Source organism: Ictalurus furcatus, chromosome 19 (assembly GCF_023375685.1).
Source record: "Ictalurus furcatus strain D&B chromosome 19, Billie_1.0, whole genome shotgun sequence".
In the NCBI taxonomy this organism is placed as follows: domain Eukaryota; kingdom Metazoa; phylum Chordata; class Actinopteri; order Siluriformes; family Ictaluridae; genus Ictalurus; species Ictalurus furcatus.
The window spans coordinates 8977721-8997077 of NC_071273.1; the positions used below are offsets into that span (position 1 = coordinate 8977721).

The 19357-nt window shown below is 39.9% G+C and overlaps 2 protein-coding genes across 5 annotated transcripts in view; one reads left to right on the forward strand and one right to left on the reverse strand.

Moving 5' to 3' along the window:
• si:ch211-244b2.3 (uncharacterized protein LOC557230 homolog) lies at positions 1–7799 on the forward strand. Of its 4 annotated transcripts, none has more exons than XM_053650774.1 (15): positions 1–843; positions 978–1025; positions 2602–2719; positions 2852–2877; positions 3056–3110; positions 4296–4437; positions 4529–4679; positions 4792–4912; positions 5019–5097; positions 5229–5361; positions 5484–5589; positions 5669–5744; positions 5904–5967; positions 7027–7147; positions 7321–7799. In XM_053650774.1, the coding sequence occupies exons 5-15, from the start codon at positions 3098–3100 to the stop codon at positions 7374–7376; spliced, it is 1062 nt and encodes a 353-aa protein (XP_053506749.1). In that variant the 5' UTR covers positions 1–843; positions 978–1025; positions 2602–2719; positions 2852–2877; positions 3056–3097; the 3' UTR covers positions 7377–7799. The 4 variants fall into 4 exon arrangements, with proteins under 4 accessions (XP_053506749.1, XP_053506748.1, XP_053506750.1 ...); XM_053650773.1 differs by having other exon boundaries at positions 1004–1025; XM_053650775.1 differs by having other exon boundaries at positions 1004–1025; positions 2626–2719.
• A 1825-nt stretch (positions 7800–9624) lies between these two features.
• Positions 9625–19357, reverse strand: part of scyl2 (SCY1 like pseudokinase 2) — a 30446-nt gene continuing 20713 nt past the window's right edge. The window contains exons 15-18 of the mRNA XM_053650175.1: positions 15716–15791; positions 15534–15623; positions 15120–15245; positions 9625–14975 (exon numbers count right to left, since the gene is read on the reverse strand). Of these exons, the coding sequence (XP_053506150.1) occupies positions 14343–14975; positions 15120–15245; positions 15534–15623; positions 15716–15791 (925 nt within the window). The 3' untranslated portion in view covers positions 9625–14342. The remainder of the gene's footprint in view (positions 14976–15119; positions 15246–15533; positions 15624–15715; positions 15792–19357) is intronic.

The following is a 19357-nucleotide window of genomic DNA, read 5'->3' on the forward strand; positions in this document are numbered from 1 at the left end:
GGAGTGGAAGGACTCGCGTGTCCTGCACAGATTCAGGGGGACCTCAACCCCACTGAACACCATTGGGATGAACTGGAACACTAACTGCACCCCAGACCTCCTCACCTAACCTGATCCCACTAATATTGTTGTGGATGAGTTTTTGTTCAAAGCCTTCCCAGAAGAGTGGAACGGGTTGTCCAGAAAGCATATATGGCTGTGATAGTCAGGTGTCCACATACTTTTGGTCATATAGTGTATTTCTGACTTCAGACAGCTGAGCTCACATGAACGCTCTAATTTGGGAAGTAGTTGTTGTGAACTGTTGTATCTTAAGGTAAAAAAGGTAAAACTGGTGTATGTAAGTCAACTAATGAGTAGGTCTGTAATCTCATTTTGACCTTCATGACCCAGGCTAGTGGTGATTTTGTTTTGTTTTGTTTTGTTTTGTTTTTTTTCCTCAGAACTGCGACCCAATTTTCACAGACAGTACATGAATGATGTACACTGAATGATGTTTATGATGTTTATCATCCAAGAAACCAAATTCAGATGATGGAAATGCTAACACACGAGCAGCACGAGTGAGTGTCCTTGTTTTAGTGTGTAGCCGACCATGATGTGGGTTTAAATTGCAGGTTAGACGAAATATTAACACGAAAATATCTTCCTCTAAAGTCACAGAGAGTCTATTTAAAGCACGGGTCAGATGTCTTCCTGGTATACACACACTAGACTAGCGTAAAGACTTGAGCAGAACAACATGGGCGTGTTAGCATATTAAAACTGCTGATAGGGAAAGGAAACCGAAAGCAAAGAAAAATCTTCTCCTCAACACTGGTCTATGTTTACTGCCTTTCACAAGTAAGTGTATTAGTTTAGACCGGCATTGTTGATAAACAAGGGTGTGCTTATGAAGTGATAAAACATAGTATTTTAGTTCATTTATATATAGTCTTTAACAGACCTAAGAGCTGACTAAACCGGTCATTGCAAAGTTTCGTTTCTGTTCTGTGTATTTCAGTGTTTACAGCGAGACAGACTGGGTAAGTTGCTCATTATTTGTCATAAATTTAGCATAAATATCTCAACTCAGTTGAATTTATAGTCTGTTGTTTTTCCTTTCTCCTTGTGTGGATATAATGAACGTTTAAAATAGGGGAGAGCGGGGTTGGTTGGCAGTGTTTTCACTCTGCTGTAGCCTGTATCTCACACATCCCATATACATTCATGTGAAGAAAATAAGTGCACCCCATGGAAACTGTTGATTTTTTTTTTTTTTTGACATATTTGGACAAGCAAACATCTGATCGTCTTTGAAACCGTGCCTGTTAATGAAGTTGATATACTTGAACAAAACCACAAGGAAAATGAGATTTTCTCATGAGCTCGACTTAATTTTCTCATGATCTCGACATAACAAAACACTGTTTGCGCACAACGTAATTATATCCTGAGAAAATCTCACGTTTGGTGATTGGGACTGGTATTACATGCACGCTGGCATCATAAATGTAAAAACTACCTGATGTAGAGATGGACTTGATCTCCGCATTAAGAGAGAGGGCTGTGTGTGTGTCCTTATCAATTGTCGGACGCTAATGTGGAAGTCGTCAGTCCTGCAGGGATGAGGTATTTTTGGAGGCCACCCCAGAAGTTAGCATCACCCTGGTTGACTCGACAAAAAGCCAATATGATTTTTCCATTAGCTTTTGGATTATTTCAGAAAATAAGCTCTGTGAACAACACAAGTTTATGATTCTTACATGTTTAAGATTCATAGGATTTTGAAGCCTAGATACAATCGCCAGAAGTAAAAGGCTAATGTTAGACTATGAAAGAACTACATCATGGTCACATGACTTCAACCTCACCACCACTACACTTCAGACAACTCTTTCAAGCTTTATTTAAAAAAAAACAAAAACAATACAATCGGAAAATACTATCTCTATTTTTGTAGATAGCTCTACAAGTTGGACAGTTTGCGCCAATATAAACACAACGAGGCTGTAGTAGATGAGATTTCCTGTTCGGCGTGATGACGTCTAATGTCCCCGACAAACTCTGTAGTCCCATTTAGCCACTTGTTAGCAACCGCCTTTTTCAAGACAAGTAAAAGCTTTTTAAAAAATCGTGAGTGGGGTATTACTGATGTATTTTATGTCGTACTATAAAATGTGAACATATCTCGAGCTTGTGTTAATCACAGACCTTATTTCAGGCATTTAACCAAAAAGCCCATTCAAAAACCCATTTGACTTCGGGTTGATGGATGTCCAGTGCACAGGAAAATTAAGTCGAGATCATGATAAAATTAAGTCAAGATCACGAGAAAACAACAGAATTAAAAAAAAAAAAAATTATAATGCATGGCCGCTTAGGGCTTCCGTAGTTCTGACTTTTAAATTCTGAGTTTAAAAATGAAAACAAGCAAACAAACATACAAATAAATACTGATGTCCCATCCAGGGAGTATTTCCACCTCACACTTGGTGTTTCCAAAATAGGCTCCAGCTTCACTGTGACCCTGACCAGGATAGAGCAGTTATTAATAAAGAAACAAACAACAAATAATTAATTAAATAAAATTTGTCTTTGTGTTTACAAATCTCTGAACAGCTTCTCCATGTCCAAATTCTCCAGTTCACATACCAGCAACACCAAGCTGCCACTGCTGGGCCCTTGAGCAAGGCCCTTAACCCTCAATTGCTCAGTTGTATAAAAAAAAGAGATAATCGTAAGTCGCTCTGGATAAGGGTGTCTTCCAAATACCATAAATGTAAATGTAAATTGACAAGTCTATGTAACAAGTGATCTAACCGGTTGTTGGAGTTTCATTTCTTTTCTGTTTGTACCTGCTCTGTTTCAGTGTCAAGCCTTGGTGAGACAGAATTGGTAAGTAATAGTTATAGTTAAAGTTATACTTTTCCTATACAACTATCTAAGTAGAGATATAACTTTGAATATCGTAAACATTACCATGTATTAGAAATAAAACAGTGTGGTTCTTCATTTTCTGGCATTTAAAATGTAAAACTGTACCATATTAAAATGTTCTCTTTTACTGACACAGGACACATTTCAGGAAGACGACTATACAGCAGTTCCTTAACAAATGAATGCTTCAGGTAAAAACACAATGTTTATTTTACTCTTTAAAAAAATAGATGAACTCTTACTAGAATGCCAAATGTCCTCGTGTTAAAATCAAGTCAATTTTACAAGAACCTCAGAAGTTTTGTTTTTATGTATACTGTCAGTTTGAAGTGTGTTTTCAGACTGTTTAAGACTCATCCCGTTCACCATCCCAAACATACAACCCAAACCCAACTGCAGAGATTATAAGGATAATAACTTCTATATGCTATGTAGTACACAAAATAATTTATGACTAAGACACTAATATTAGGGGAGCAGGTGTTAAAGTAAACTGAAAGGAAAATCAGTCCTAACTTTGGAACAGCAGATTAAACACCTGATTATGTAGATAGCTTTCTAGGATATCTTATATTTAACCCTTTATGAGAACTTTTGGTGCATTTTTCGTGGGTTACAACGTAGTCAGGAATAAATTCAGTCACTTACTGACTTTAAGTGTACTTAAATGCATTTATTTATTTATTGCCAAAATCTGATTTATTTATTTATTTATTTATTGCCATCACCAAAAAGTTGTAAACATACTCAAGTGTCAAGACATAGCAATACCAAGTTGACTGTATTCTTAAAAGCTGTCTGTAGAATATTATTATATATATATTACAGACTGTTTGTTGAGGAAGCACACTTTATCGAATTGCTGCTCATCCAACTGAGGAAAGCGCTATGAGCTCACAGATGCCCATGATTGGCTAGTGTCTTTGTGACTGATAGGGGAGAGAGAGTATGCCACCCGTCCTTCCCTCCCTGTAAGCACAGCCAATTTTGATAAAAAAAAAAAATTAGACAAAAATTACAAAGGGGTGTATAGAGCAATGTCTAATAATTATATACGACATGTGCCACACCCTCTAAAAATTGCAATAATTGAATTTATTTGCCTTGTATTTTAATTTGACTCTAATAAACCTTGGAATTTCATACAAGAAGTGTTAATTCTGAAGTGAGGCAGAATTCGTTCCAAGTATCTAACCGAGCAGTGATGGTGGATGGCTCTCTGACACCCCTGGGATTTGAATTTCACAGAACATCACCAGCGAAGATAGTACTGAGCACAAGAAGGGATTTGAAAGAAATGAAAATCTACATATATTAGGCCATTACTGAACAATGTGGGTCAGACTGAATGCATGTACTCCTTTACTGATTCACAGGAAAACATTACGAGTGGCAGCTGTATAATGGGCAGCAATGGTCCCCGATAGCAAACGATCATATAATCGAGTGTAACTACTGCCAGCCAGGAGCAAGAGGGATCACCATTGATACACTGATCACCGTTAATACTCACATGGGGTGATTTTCTTTTAGTTTTATTTCTGCATCATTATATTGAGCCTATTTAATTGGGCTCTGATGAGCATGCTCTTTTCCCCATTTTTGACAGGTCTCTTTACATCGACTTTGATGCCATGACATTAAGGGGCCCTTCTGCTGACCTCGCTGTACGGCGACTATCGTCACTGTCTTACAACCAGATAGAAGATGTGGGCTGGTATTACAAAGACAACAGTTACTGGTGTGAATATGGGGTACAGGTGAGGGATATTTTTGTGCATATAGATGCTCATTTATTGCAGAGAACACTGTTAGTGAAATTTCAGGACATTTCTGAACTCCTGAACGTCATACACTTGTCATCCCACACAGGGATCGAGTTACGGCACGTCGGCGATAAGCAGTCGGGACTTAGAGCAGCAGTATAACTCCAACCCTACAGGTTCCTTCCAGTTTAAAGCAGGAAAATATTCCTACGTTGTGAACTTCTCTGGTAATCCTTTTCCTGATACAATACAGTGAATGCTTTATGGTCATTTAGACTTTTGAAACATGAAAATTACAACAACTTCAGTATTTGTTTTTACTTTTTTTTACAGACATGATGCAAATGAACCTGTCCACTCATAAACAGAGGAAAGTGAGGAGGAGGCCAAAGTTTACCTCTGTAAATAACAGGTGCTGCAGTTATAACGTTGATAAGAATATAAACTGACTATTCTCTAATATAATTGTGGAAAATGTAGTAAAAAGTATCAAAACAACTTCTCAGTTCCCTGTTGTTATTATGTTTTTGTGTTTGTGTACAGTCTGAACACTTTTGAACCGTCTACATCCACCATGATTCCATTTCCATCAGCTACACCTTCTGTGAATCCATCCACTGCGGTTACCTGGCAGTTTATGGGTGATGAAGGCATCTGGACAGAGTATCAGAAACCAGTGAGTGAGGCTCTTCCTAGCCAGAGATACAGTCTTCACATGCAATAGTCTTTAGAGAATAGTGTATCTTTAGTGAAGGATGTGTCAGAGTTGTTCATAGGACTGTGTATGTTTTTTTTAAGCATTCCTCTCTGAACAGTATGGATATAGAGAGACAGTATCAGAGTAATCCTCAGAGCCAGCTTGTTTTCAACGCTGGGTACTACAGTTACACTCTCTTTTTTAATGGTAAGTCTCACACCTGCTCCAACCAATAACTTTCTCACAGTTTATCAGCATTTAATGTGGCATGCCTTTTTCCCCACAGGAAGGTACCAGATCAACAACACTTTTAAGACAAAAAGAGCTATCCGGAGAATCTCTGCAAATGAGAACAGTAGCAGGTAGGGGTACGTCATGATTTAGTGTAAACACATCTAAACACTCTTTGAAGTTAAAGAGTTGTAGAGCTGCGAAATTGGCAAATTAATTATAATCTAAAACCTTGCTGATCGGCTTGTGTGCTGTTTGTTTCCAATGACATTGCACTTTTCCCTCCACAGTACTCTGTGCCAAGCTCGCTGGCAGTTTAAAGACATGAAGGGCTGCTGGGCAGACTTTATTAAAGTAAGAGAAATGTCCATTCGTGGCTACACGATACAAAAGATCTGTTCCAACAAATTGTTTGTAGCAAGTTCAAATCCAGGCCTGGAGACAAAGGAGGAAAATGGCAAGGGAATGGTATTACGCTCTCTCCTCTGTCTGTCACAGCAACACTAGCCTATGGTGCTAAGTTAGATAATACTTTCCTCTGAGTATGTTACACTGCCATGTGATGCAGCATGAGCAACAGTCTGAAAAGATGCAGTTGGCTGACCTCACGTGTCTCGTAGAGAGCATGCGATAGGCTTCACCATCCCTGGTTGTTGCTGTTGTATGACAGGAGAGAGCTGGCTGCTGGGTGGGAATTGGCAGGTGACCAAATTGGGGGAGAAAACCACTGTTTGCAAAGATTATTTGCAAACATTAATAAAAAAAATATATTAAAAACTGGCACTTGAATTCACACAGTTCTCAAATCTTAACATTTCTAACAATGCCAAAATCGACTAACAATTTATTGAGCCTTTATACTGTTCAGATTAGAGAATACCTATACTCTAGCCAGACATTAGTTACCCAAAACTCAATTTGAAGATGATACTTTTTTATTATTATTATTATTATTATTATTATTATTATTATTATAACCAATGATGCACCAAAACCTACCAAAAATGCCATTATCCAGCAGACAAAGACAAAGAAACTCCCATACTTCATTTCAGTCCTGTACAAGTATGCGACTTGGAACGGCCTGTAAATCTTGTAAAGCTGTGTTGTAAAGCTGTGTTGTAAAGCTGTGTTGTAAAGCTGTGTTGTGTGCATTTTCACATTGGAACTGTGCTCCCTCTTATCTTTTATGGCACAGTGACAGTAACTGCCTGCCATGACTTACTACTTCAAAACACTGCAGTGAACATTTTCATACTTTGACCAGGCAGTGTACTCAAATTTACCCCACCCCCTAAACTATTTCATAATGGAACAAAAGGCTAAATTTTAAGCTGCAACATAAAGTTAGGCTGAAAATACAACTATTAACCAATGTTACTGTAAACCTGGTGTGTGTGTGCGCGTGTGTAGGGCGAAGGGCGTGGAGAATGTACCGTCTCTAGTCAAGACATTGAAATGCAGTACCAGCAGAACAGAGCAGGAGTTATAAGTTACAGCACAGGGCAGTTCAACTACCACCTCAACTTCTCAGGTACACACACACACACACACACACACACACCCGTTCTTTTGTCATAATATGCTTGTGAGGACCTTCAACTGACTAATTATTAATGCAGCGAATTAATGCTATACCTTCACCTAAATCTATCCCTAACATAATAAAACAAAATTAACTGCTATCTTATGTTGTTGTTGTTGCAGAAATGATCCAAACAAACTTGTCCACTGGTACGAGGAGGCCGGTCCGTCGTGTCTAGCGTTTCTCAGGATGTTTATTAATTTAAAAAAAAAAAAACTTTAGTAATCATCTGTTCCATCCCAACTGTTGTTCTGTATATCTGAAGTCCTGGCAATTTTACTGCCTGAAAAAAAACCTCATCAGTTTATAACCAAGTTTAAATGATTTGCTAGAGTAGGAAAATGATCAAGCTGTGCATTAAATAGGACCAGAACTGTGCATTTCTGAACTAAAGATAGAAGATGGGTATCCCTGTGCGGGTGTAGGACTGTGTTTTCGTTTAATTTATTGGTGATTTAGTCTTCCCAGACATCCAGTCCCCTATTACCACTAAGTAGACTTCCTTTCTTACTTCCTTTCTTTTCTTTATCCCGTGGTTGCAGGTAAGAGGGTAATTTGTGTACGTTTATTTGGCAGTGGTTATTAGCCAAGATCACTGCCATTTTTGTCATGGAACATGAATTTTGAAGAAAATTGTCTGTAAATACTCAAATGCCAAAATGTATCATGCACTTTCATTAAACTTTATGTAAACAAGAAACCTGAAGCATGAAACTATGTTCTGCTTCCTTGTGTTTTATATGCACACAAAACAAAGTAATCTGAAAACGAGGTCTCGAGGGGAAAATGAGATTTAACCTATGATCCTTTCCACTTTTTATGCTGATGATAAAAAGACAGGTATGGTGATTTTCTTGCGATAGTCCTGTGGTACTAGGGAAATGGCTTTGAGTTTAAAAAGGAGAATAACAAACAATTAATGGTTATAAACAAGAACTTTATATATAGAGTAAGTGACATTTTGGACAATATGGCAAATTTTCGGTGTATATATATATATATATATATATATATACATATATATATATATATATATATATATATATATATATATATATATATATATAGGTTTTGAGTTCAAATCCCAGTACTGCCAAGCTGCCACTGCTGGGCCCTTGACCAAGGACTTTAACCCTCAACTGCTCAGCTGTATAAAAAAAAAAAAAAAAAGAGAGATAGATGTACGTCACTCCGGATCAGGGCGTCTGCCAAATGCCGTAAATGTAAATGAGCATGTTAATATAAATGTGTGGTTTGTCTTGTCTGTCAGAGCTGCTGTTATAGAAAATGAACCAACACCTTCTGACTAAGACAAATCAAGCGTTATGCGAATTGAGTGTCATGGAGTCCAAGTTCACACACACTCACCTCCAGCTGCGTCAGATTCTTCCGTAGACAAAAGGACGCTGCATACATAAAAACAAGCAGAACTAGATGCCTACACTGTCAACAGTCTAGTTGCCAAGTCTAGATCGTCTCGTGATAAATTTTTATGGCTGAAACACACTTAAAATATGCCTCAAACAGGAAGGAAGCTATGGAAGAAAAATTACTTAATTCATTTGACCTTGCTGTGACCTTGATCCTGTTTGGCTCGATTGCGAAATCTAAAATCGGTGCATCTGCAGGTTACAGTGATAATGCCATAAAAATCGGTACAAATATTCAACCACTCGTTCTTGTCATATTGTTATAACAATAATCTCAGACAAGTGGACAATCCAAAAAATATAACAACTTCACCACCTAGTGGCAGGGTCATAAAAAACGCAGCAACCATCTTGAATCTATCCTGTTCAGCACATAGTTTAGTGTCACTCTGCACAGATAAATGGCTCAAGTAGACGTTTTGGATACAAATATCATAATTATTTTCTGTACTTAATTTTTTTTTTAAATATAGAGTTATTCTGATATTAAAACCTGTTTCCAATGAGGCCAAATGATGTCTGTTGAAGCGAATGTGTGATGATTTGACATGCCATTTAAAGCAATGCTGAACAGGTTGCTACATGATGCTCTAATCAATTACATTTGGGGTGAAAGGAAAACCGTACATTTAATATCTATCTTAACTGTTATTTTAAAAATCAACGCTGGTTGACACACACAGTCGGCTCAGAAAGAGCTCGATGATTAATCATTCACAACCAATGCAAATTGAATATATTAATTGAACAAAGGTGTACGTCTTTTGAGAAGCTGCCTCATTACCACGTTTGAGCTCGGACACAAAATCATTTCGCCAGTTCTCGTTGTTTGAAGATCTTTATTTCAACCTTCTGGTTATTCTTCAAATCTATTTTCTGTCCAAAACTATACACTGCAATTAAGAATCTACACAATCAAATCTGTTTCGAGAAAACGACTGAAAAGCTTCAAAGAGAACATCAGCGTGTGTATTTTGAGAAATATTTACAGATTTGTTGTTTTTTTTTTTGTTGTCGTTTTTTTTTTTTTTTCATCAAATTGTCAACTTCAGACAGTACAATCTCGTAACACGATACAAAGTTCACAAAAGTGCCACACTGTACACATATTACATTGGTAGAATATAAAGATAGAAGAATAGGCTTTGTTTCTTTTCTTTTGATTTAGAGGTCAAATTACTGATCAGAAACTGAAACCAGATCATGACATAGCAAAGGAAAGTTGAAAAGGAAACAGATGAAATACAAAGATCTTCTGAGATTCTGTTCAAGTTTACGGACTTACTTTCGGCCTAAATCTACAGTAACTGGAAACGCTGAATTAAGGAAACGCGGGTGAATTATACAGATTCGATACTGTCCATATATGAAGACCGCAATGTGATTAAAACACGCATCGACTTCAAGCCAATTTTACAAAACCCTTCCAAGACCTATTATTGCACAGCTCTCGTCATAAATCATCTTTCTTTTGTACATTTGTACTCAGAGGTCCCCTTTATGAAAGTGATCCCAAGATAATTTATATTTTATTTGTTAAAACTCAACCAATGTCAAATAAATCTCAGTTTACTATACACTGCATTCATATGATATGTAAATATAATACACAGTCATGATATCTATTTGGTCATGATAAAGATTAAAAGGTTAGGTTGGTCTATGTGTGATTTTCTTCTCTTTTTTTTTTTTTTTTTTTAAGCATGTGAATCCGTTCAGTGTCAATGCTACTGTCACATCAGTAAGGAGATACGCGAACACTAAACAGACATTACTCGCACAAACAGCAGCAGCCGGACAAACACGAAGCCAGACGCAAACTGAACCTACACGTACGCTACACTTGACTGACGACTTGCAGCTTTCTAAGTGGTCTAGAATCCAATTTATAGCCATATAGAGAAATCGTTCCTGATTTCTGGGTCCAAGAATTTCTCCACCTACGTGGACTGTCGCAATCGACAAGAATTTGCTCCGTTACGCTCAAACTCGAACCATAGCACACTGTCAGTTCGTAATAACTCCAGCATACGTGTAACAATACAAACGTTTCTCCCTCGTTCTCATTTAAACACATTCGTATCCTCGCACTTTGTCATCCGTTGTCAGGACTACATTTACACAGCATGGTACAAGCACCAGTGTGTGAATGTGGTCATTTCCTGAAATACTACATGATTCAAATCTGAACCACCAGAATTGTGATTTATTTACTCCTTCAACACTTGCGGTAAACGTGTGGTGAGAAGTGATGCACAGATCCTACACTGAATATTGATCTAGCTCTGATGCGAACCCGAAACTGTGGATTGGTATCAGAATGAACCCAATTGCACACTTATGATTTTACAATTTCTGTCTACTGGTGAGGAAAAAATCCCAGAATGGTGCGGAAAACAAAAAACATCCTGCGTGCAGAGGGTCTGCAAGTTGAAACGCCCTGTTGATGAGAGAGATCAGAGGACATTGACCAAACTGGTTTGACCTGACATAATAATAATAATAATAATAATAATAATCACTCTTTACAACCGTGGTGAGCAGAAAAGCATCTCAGCATGCACGAAATGACCCTTGAGGTGGATGAGCTACAACAGAAGACTGCATCAGGTTCCACTCCTGTCAGCCAGGAACAAGAATCTGAGGCTGTCAGTAATCATGGGCACAGACTCACCCAAACTGGACAGTTGAAGACTTGAAAAAGACCAGGTGATTCCCCCCCCATTCTAAAGTCTGATGTGAACAATAACTGAAGCTCTTAACCTGTATCTGCATTGTACTGCTGACACACGAGTGGTTGATGAAATAACTGCATACTGTAAATGAGCAGGTGTACAGGTGCTCCTATTTAAGTGGTCAGTGAGTGTTTATACACATGCCATGAAAGCACGTGATGTCAAGCAACAAACTTCTCAATTTTATACAAAGCCAAAGTACTGTTCCACCTTACAAACAGCCTCTGCAACTGGGAAATGAGGATATGTCAATATCAAATAATTGATGAGTGTGCATCACTGCATTATGCTTCATGCTACGATATCAGTATTATATACTGAAAATTTGGGGGACTGGATCGATTGAGGGAACTTCCTAGATGTATCGATTAGTATTAGTCCTCATGCAACAGCTTCCATATTAAAAAGAACTAAAACAATATATAATCAAATGCGTCGGTCCGAATTGCATTTCAAATATTGCAAATCGAAAGTGATGCCTATCAGTAACAGAAATATGAGGGAGGGCCATGGGGGGAAATTTTTCAATGCATTATAATCCATTTTGATCCAGAATCCACTTCTTAATCAAATTGCTGTTTAGAGGAGTTTTACAACCCCTGGCAAAAATGATGGAATCACCACACTTAGTTTTGTTTAATAGCTGAACATTCTGCTTTTCTGAAACATACCTGAAACTGTTTTCATTATTGGCATATTTTTTCCCCCAGATCAAGTAGAGCAAAAGATTATGGAATCAAAAAAATATTTTAAAAACAAATCACAATTCGTACTTTGTTGCTGCTCCTTGGGCTTTTTATGATGGCATGAATTCTTTGAGACATGGACTACACTAATGAAAAACTATATTCTCCATCAAGCTGGTTCCAACTTTCTTAAATAGCGATTGACAGATTAGCTTTGCAGGATGGAGCCTTGTCATGGGCCAGTTTTTCACATTTCTACCATAAAATTTCAATCGGGTTGAGATCCGGACTGTTTGCCGGCCATGGCATTGAGTTGATCTGCCTTTTCCTGCAGAAAAGCTTTAGCACTTTTTGCTCTGTGGCAAGATGCATTATCATCCTGAAAAATGACTTCATCACCACCGAGGCTATTTACTATCAATGGAATGAGAAAAGTGTCCAAAATTTCAGTGTACACCTGTGCTTTGACTGTTGAGGTCCTGGCATACAACACCATATCATAGATGAGTGAGGAAATTTGATTATTTTCTTCAGTCATCTTCGTACGTTTCATTAAAACAGCACCAGACAAAAGTTCCAGCATCATCTCCTTGGCCAGTGCAGATTCGTGATTTATCACCGAATATCACTTTCATCCAATCATCCACTCCATCATTGTTCTCTTTAGCCCACTGTAACCTTGTTTTCTTTTGTGTTAGTGCTGGTTTTCGTTTGGCTTTTCTACATGTGAATCCCATTTCATTCGGCCGATTTCTTACAGTTCTGTCACAAACATTGACTCCTGTTGCCACCCATGTGGTTTTCATTTGTTGTGCATTTTCTATTTTCAAGGCGCATTGCGTTGAGTTTTCTATCCTGATGTTTGGCGTCTTCTTTGATCTGCCCGTATGTTTTCCTTTTATAACCTTCCCATTTTGTTTATACTTGCACCACATTTCAGACCTGACTGGGAACAACCGACATCTTCTGCCACACTCCATGTTGGATTTCCGTCTTGAAGGAGTTTTAGAATCCCTTCCATTGTTTCAACTGACAACTCTCTTGTTGGTGCCATGTTTCCTTTCACAAAGTCCAAGGTTAAGGTCTGAAAGCACTCGTTTAACTGCAGACTAATTAGCAATTTTTAGACTTGTGCTGGTATTTGTTTCAGAAATGCAAATTACAAGGTGAATCCGTCATTTTTTTTCCCCTAATTGATTTGGCCATTAATTAAAATAATTTCATTTAACTTTAACATGAGGTATGTTTCACAAAACGAGGATGTTCAGCTATTAAACAAAGATTGTTTTGGGTCATATCTGTGATTTGTTTATTAGCACACGAAGTAAAAAAAGCCTGGTGATCATCCTCTAAGTGTTGCGATTCCATAATATTTGCCAGGAGTTGTACACAAAAATGACTTTTTTTGAAAACCAACGACTCGTCAATCGCCAATGTTTGGGTATCAAATTCTGCTGAATTCAGTCTGTTAGACGCTAAAAGAATAAAACAGCTGAGTGAGTGTTAGCATAGAACTATAAAACTGGCGCAAACTTGAGAATGCATGACCCCTACACCTCGCTATAAAGAATGCGTCATGAAGGAAATTATTATTCTATTTTAAGCAGAAGTTACAGCAGATATCCGCTTTGTGTTTTCATTCGTCAGGACGGATGTAAATTTAGATCATTAACCGAAGTCCTGGTGTGGTGTTACTTTACCAAAGGAACAATCTGGTAACAGTCGCTAGCTAGCAACTGTGAGCAACAATGTGGAAGTCTGTTGTGAAAGCTATAAAATAAATCAGCAGGCCCTCTATTTCTTTTTGACCAGAGCCCACTCATGTGTTTCATTTCCTCGCTCTTCCAAAAGTCCACCAAGAAGTTGGTGTAAAGTTAATAAAAAGCAAATTCCTGCACCATTTCCCATTCAAGTAAATTGGCTTCCTCCTCAGGTGAAGCACTTCCATTGCTTTATCCATGCCTTCTCCTTATTTGGGGAAAATTCTGCTTTCATGTGAGTGTGTGTGTGTGTGTGTGTGTGTGTGTGTGTGTGTGTGTGTGTGTGTGAGATATTAGAGAACAAACCAAAGGAACACACTTCTGCCTAGCGGGCAATATTCGGACAGGGATGACAGCAAAACGAGTGCAACTTGTAAGACTAGTGTGACGTGACCCTGCTTGGTTAAGGCTGGTGGTCATCCTCTGATTGAATGCAAGGTCCAGCACAATAAAAAAAACAAACAAACAATGGTCTGTCTCGATTCATCTCCTTTAACCTTCCTGTCACTAGACAGATGGAAACAAGAAGCCTTTTAACCGAAGAGGTCTTTCAGATCGTTGTTGACCGACATGCTCTGTTTAAGCATGCCTGTATGCATGGTGGGAGCAGCAGCAGCGGGCTGAGAGAAGTTCTGAGGGCTGAAGAAGGGGTTAGCCTGCATTCCGAACCCTCCTTGCGCCCCTGTCATTCCCATCGGTACTGCCTGCATGGGCGCAGTCTGAGAGGGCTGGGCTGTACCAAACTGGTTGATCCAGGGGGAGGGTGCTGTGCCGGCAGCTGGTTTGGGGACCATTTGGTTGAGGCTGACTTTGGGCTTGTTACCTGAGAACAGAGAGTCCAGGGCAGACATGTCAGCCGCCTTGCTGGACTGATTCTGGTTCTGCGAGAGGACACTGAAGTTTGCTGTACTGCTGGTGCCGGCTATGCCTCCGTAGAGGCCGGGCGCGGTAGGCCGTATGCCCATGCCTCCTGTTTGGAAGCCCATGGGAGGGTTGAAGCCATTGCTGATGGGAGCCATGGTGCCCATGCCAGCCACAGTGGGTGTGGAGGGGAAGCCAGATGAGAGCGCACCCGTCTGCATGGGTGCTGTGCGAGAGCCAGAGGTCAGCGAGAGACTGTTCAACGAGCTCATGTTGTTCAGGAGACTGCTGGTCAGGTCTTTTGCCTGGGAAAGAGGGGGGGGGGGGAGCATTGTTCATAAAGTACATACCTTAGATAATATATGATCTGACGTTTCCCAACAAAATAATCCTTTGCAGTCAGAGGGTTTCAAATTATGTTTGTTTATAAATCAAACTCCATTTTATACCTGTGTAAATGTAGATGTTGTCGCAGATTTAATGCTCTGTGGAGCCAGAGGTTGCTGGTTCCTCAGTTTGGCCGCTTGCTCCTGCTCCTTAGCCAAGCGCTGCTTCTCCTCCAGAGTCAGAGACACCTAAAACACAAAAAAATAAAGGAATAAAACATGACCCTAGGAAAAGTAATCGACGAGAGTTTGGTGTGATGTGGTAGTGGTATGTACAATATACATATAGTGACAGGAAAATAGATTTAGATCATAAAGGTTTAAAACATATCGCTCAAGTGTAGTGCGAGTTCAATTCGAGAACGTTCTCACAATTTCTACCACAAAGAACTGCCCAGGCATTAGTAATGAACTGTGGACACACACTGTGTAATCAGTATGTGTTTCAGTGCAGTGTCTGTGGTGTGCTGGACTCACTCTCGAGGGCTGGGAGGGGGCAGTGGAGGAGCCGTTCTCTTTGCCGTTCACTCCTGTGCTCGTCGAGCTCCCGCCAAAGATGTCATCGATCTGAGAGACGCACAGGAAGGTCATTTCCTTACAGTGTGACATGAAAATAATTCATCTGTAACTAAGAACAGCTATAACACTATAGAACTCACGTTTCGAACTTGACTGGGTGGACTGGGGTTGCTCTTTGTCTCTTCGGATGCATTTATTTGGTTGAGGTTAAGGCTCCTATAAATAATATAAATACAATATTACACATTCAAATATATAAGATATTATAGTATTATTATAAATTGTTATAGTATGTGTTTCTGTAAGTGCATCTGTGCTCTTCCTGACTGAGAGATGAGTCCGCATGGTGTCTGTATACAAGTCTCGCTCTCGCTCTCTCTTGCTCGAGCGCTCTCGCCCGCTCGCTCGCTCTCACTCTCTTGCCCTCTCTCTCTCTCACATATCTGCCAGCTCTAAAAACAAGTGAGCAAAATGCTGACTTGGGCCTGATGGATGCCAAGAAGGACCTAAATATTTCTTCATGACACACAGTAATAGAGCCAGAAATTCCTTAATGTAATCTCTTTGCACTGATGTTGCCCTGTAAGGTCATACCCATAATTCTTCAGGTTGCTTTTTTTCCAAGTCACAATCACATACAGAGCTGCACAAAGTAACAAAAAACCCTGTGATACATTTTCAATACTACAACATGGGAAACAGTTTCATTTGATAACTTCCGTGCTGTTTGTAAAAATATCACCACTGATCAGACATTGTCTAATTGGTCATTTGACTCGGGTTGGCGAGATCAAGTTAGTGGCTCAAGCGACAAGGCTAAACCACTGCAGAGTCGTACAGATGTGGCTTTAACTGTAACTGTTATAAACTAACATTTTTTCTGCTCTGGTCTCCTTGTTGGTCGGTGTTACGCTGCTCCAACCGGTCATTTTTTTTAGTTACTTATTTGATTTGGTAAGAGATTTGCATTCGTAAAAAAAAGACGAAATCAGAACTTTACAGCTAGTGATCAATATGTATCAATATGTTTGCTATTTACAGATTGATTGCCAAAGTATCTTTTTGAAATCAAGACTCACAACACTACGCTGGATATTAGTCAAAATCATACTCACACAGGTGCTGATCTTCATGCCCTTATAAACTCATATTTTCACATAAAAGCTTATAAGCAGAAAATGAATCAATACTTTAGCTGTATGGCAACTTTTTAAATGTTTTTATCTGAACTATCAGTTTTTATCTATCAGTAACCAGTAATATAACTATCAGTAACTATCAGCATTTGATCTAATAAGTATGTCTATCTGTTCATTTGAGATGAAGTCCCCCCGAACTCTTCTAATGAAGACACTATTACCAGCGATGGCGCTCCTGTCAACAGTTATAAAAAAAAAAAAAATAAAAAAAAGGTTTTCTAGTAGAAAACGAACCTATATACAAACTCATTGTCTGTACAAGCAATGGACCAGGTAGTAGGACAAACTATTTATCTTTCTAAAAACTATTAACTATTCATTTCTGACAGTTACATGTGAAAGGAAACTGTCCACATTAATAAACTAATAAACAATATCACTAGCTTTACAGTGCTAACGAGCTGCTACACAGTACGTTATAATGTTATAAACACCATGTCATTAATGTGTCCTTTACAACGTGTAAACACAAATGTCGGTCATAATAAGGTGACGCCGCGTTACACAAATGTCCCTGAGAGAGACTAGCTCTACAGAGCTCTGTTTCACTTCCACGAATCAACGTGAGAGAAGAACCAACATCCTTCCTGTACTCACGCTGTCGAAGCTGCTCAACCGCAGTAAGTTATCTAGCAATCGGGTTCTGCCTTAAAATGAAAAATGTCTCCATCGAAGTCAACAGAAACCTAACTTTTGTGAATGTTTTGTAGTTTTTAAAATGAGAGAGAGAGAGAAAGAGAGAGAGAGAGAGAGAAAGATAGAGCAAGTGAGTGAGAGAGAGAGAGAGTGAGAGAGTCAGAGTGAGAGAGTGTGGGAGAGAGTGTGTGAGAGAGAGAGTGAGCAAGAAAGAGTATGAGAGAGTGTGAGAGAGAGAGTGTGAGAGAGAGTGTGTGAGAGAGAGTATGAGAGAGTGTGAGAGAGAGTGTGTGAGAGAGAGAGTGAGAGTGTGTGTGAGAGAGTGAGAGTGTGTGAGAGTATGTGAGACAGAGTGTGTGAGAGTATGTGAGAGAGTGAGGGAGTGTGTGAGAGTGAGTGTGAGTGTGTGAGAGAGAGTGAGGGAGTGTGTGAGAGTATGTGAGAGAGAGTGAGAGTGTGTGAGAGAGTGAGAGAGTATGTGAGAGAGAGAGAGAGAGTGAGTGTGTGTGTGAGAGAGAGTGTGAGTGTGTGAGAGAGAGAGTGTGAGTGTGTGAGAGAGTATGTGAGAGAGAGAGAGAGTGAGGGAGTGTGTGAGAGAGAGTGAGAGAGTGAGGGAGTGTGTGAGAGAGAGTGTGAGTGTGAGAGAGAGAGAGTGAGGGAGTGTGTGAGAGCGTGAGAGTGTGTGTGAGAGAGTGTGAGTGTGTGAGAGAGTGAGAGAGTATGTGAGAGAGAGAGAGTGAGGGAGTGTGTGAGAGAGAGTGAGAGAGTATGTGAGAGAGAGTGTGAGGGAGTGTGTGAGAGTGAGTGAGGGAGTGTGTGAGAGTGAGAGAGTGTGTGAGAGAGAGTGTGAGAGAGAGTGTGTGAGAGAGTGTGAGAGAGAGAGTGAGGGAGTGTGTGAGAGAGAGAGTGAGAGAGTATGTGAGAGTATGTGAGAGAGAGAGTGAGTGTGTGAGAGAGAGTGAGTGTGTGAGAGAGAGTGAGGGAGTATGTGAGAGAGTATGTGAGAGAGAGTGTGTGAGAGAGTATGAGAGAGAGAGTGAGGGAGTGTGTGAGAGAGAGAGTGAGAGAGTATGTGAGAGTATGTGAGAGAGAGAGTGAGTGTGTGAGAGAGAGTGAGTGTGTGAGAGAGAGTGAGGGAGTATGTGAGAGAGTATGTGAGAGAGAGAGAGTGAGAGAGTATGTGAGAGAGAGAGTGAGGGAGTGTGTGAGAGAGAGTGAGGGAGTGTGTGAGAGTGAGAGAGTGTGTGAGAGAGAGAGTGTGTGAGAGAGAGTATGAGAGAGAGAGTGAGGGAGTGTGTGTGAGAGAGAGTGAGAGAGAATGTGAGAGAGTATGTGAGAGAGAGAGTGAGGGAGTGTGTGAGAGAGAGTGAGGGAGTGTGTGTGAGAGAGAGTGAGGGAGTGAGGGAGTGTGTGAGAGTGTGTGAGAGAGAGTGTGAGTGTGAGAGAGAGAGAGTGAGGGAGTGTGTGAGAGAGAGTGAGAGTGTGTGTGAGAGAGTGTGAGTGTGTGAGAGAGTGAGAGAGTATGTGAGAGAGAGAGAGTGAGGGAGTGTGTGAGAGAGAGTGAGAGAGTATGTGAGAGAGAGAGTGAGGGAGTGTGTGAGAGTGAGTGAGGGAGTGTGTGAGAGTGAGAGAGTGTGTGAGAGAGAGTGTGTGAGAGAGTGTGAGAGAGAGAGTGAGGGAGTGTGTGAGAGAGAGAGTGAGAGAGTATGTGAGAGTATGTGAGAGAGAGAGTGAGTGTGTGAGAGAGAGTGAGTGTGTGAGAGAGAGTGAGGGAGTATGTGAGAGAGTATGTGAGAGAGAGTGTGTGAGAGAGTATGAGAGAGAGAGTGAGGGAGTGTGTGAGAGAGAGAGTGAGAGAGTATGTGAGAGTATGTGAGAGAGAGAGTGAGTGTGTGAGAGAGAGAGAGAGTGAGGGAGTGTGTGAGAGAGAGTGAGAGAGTATGTGAG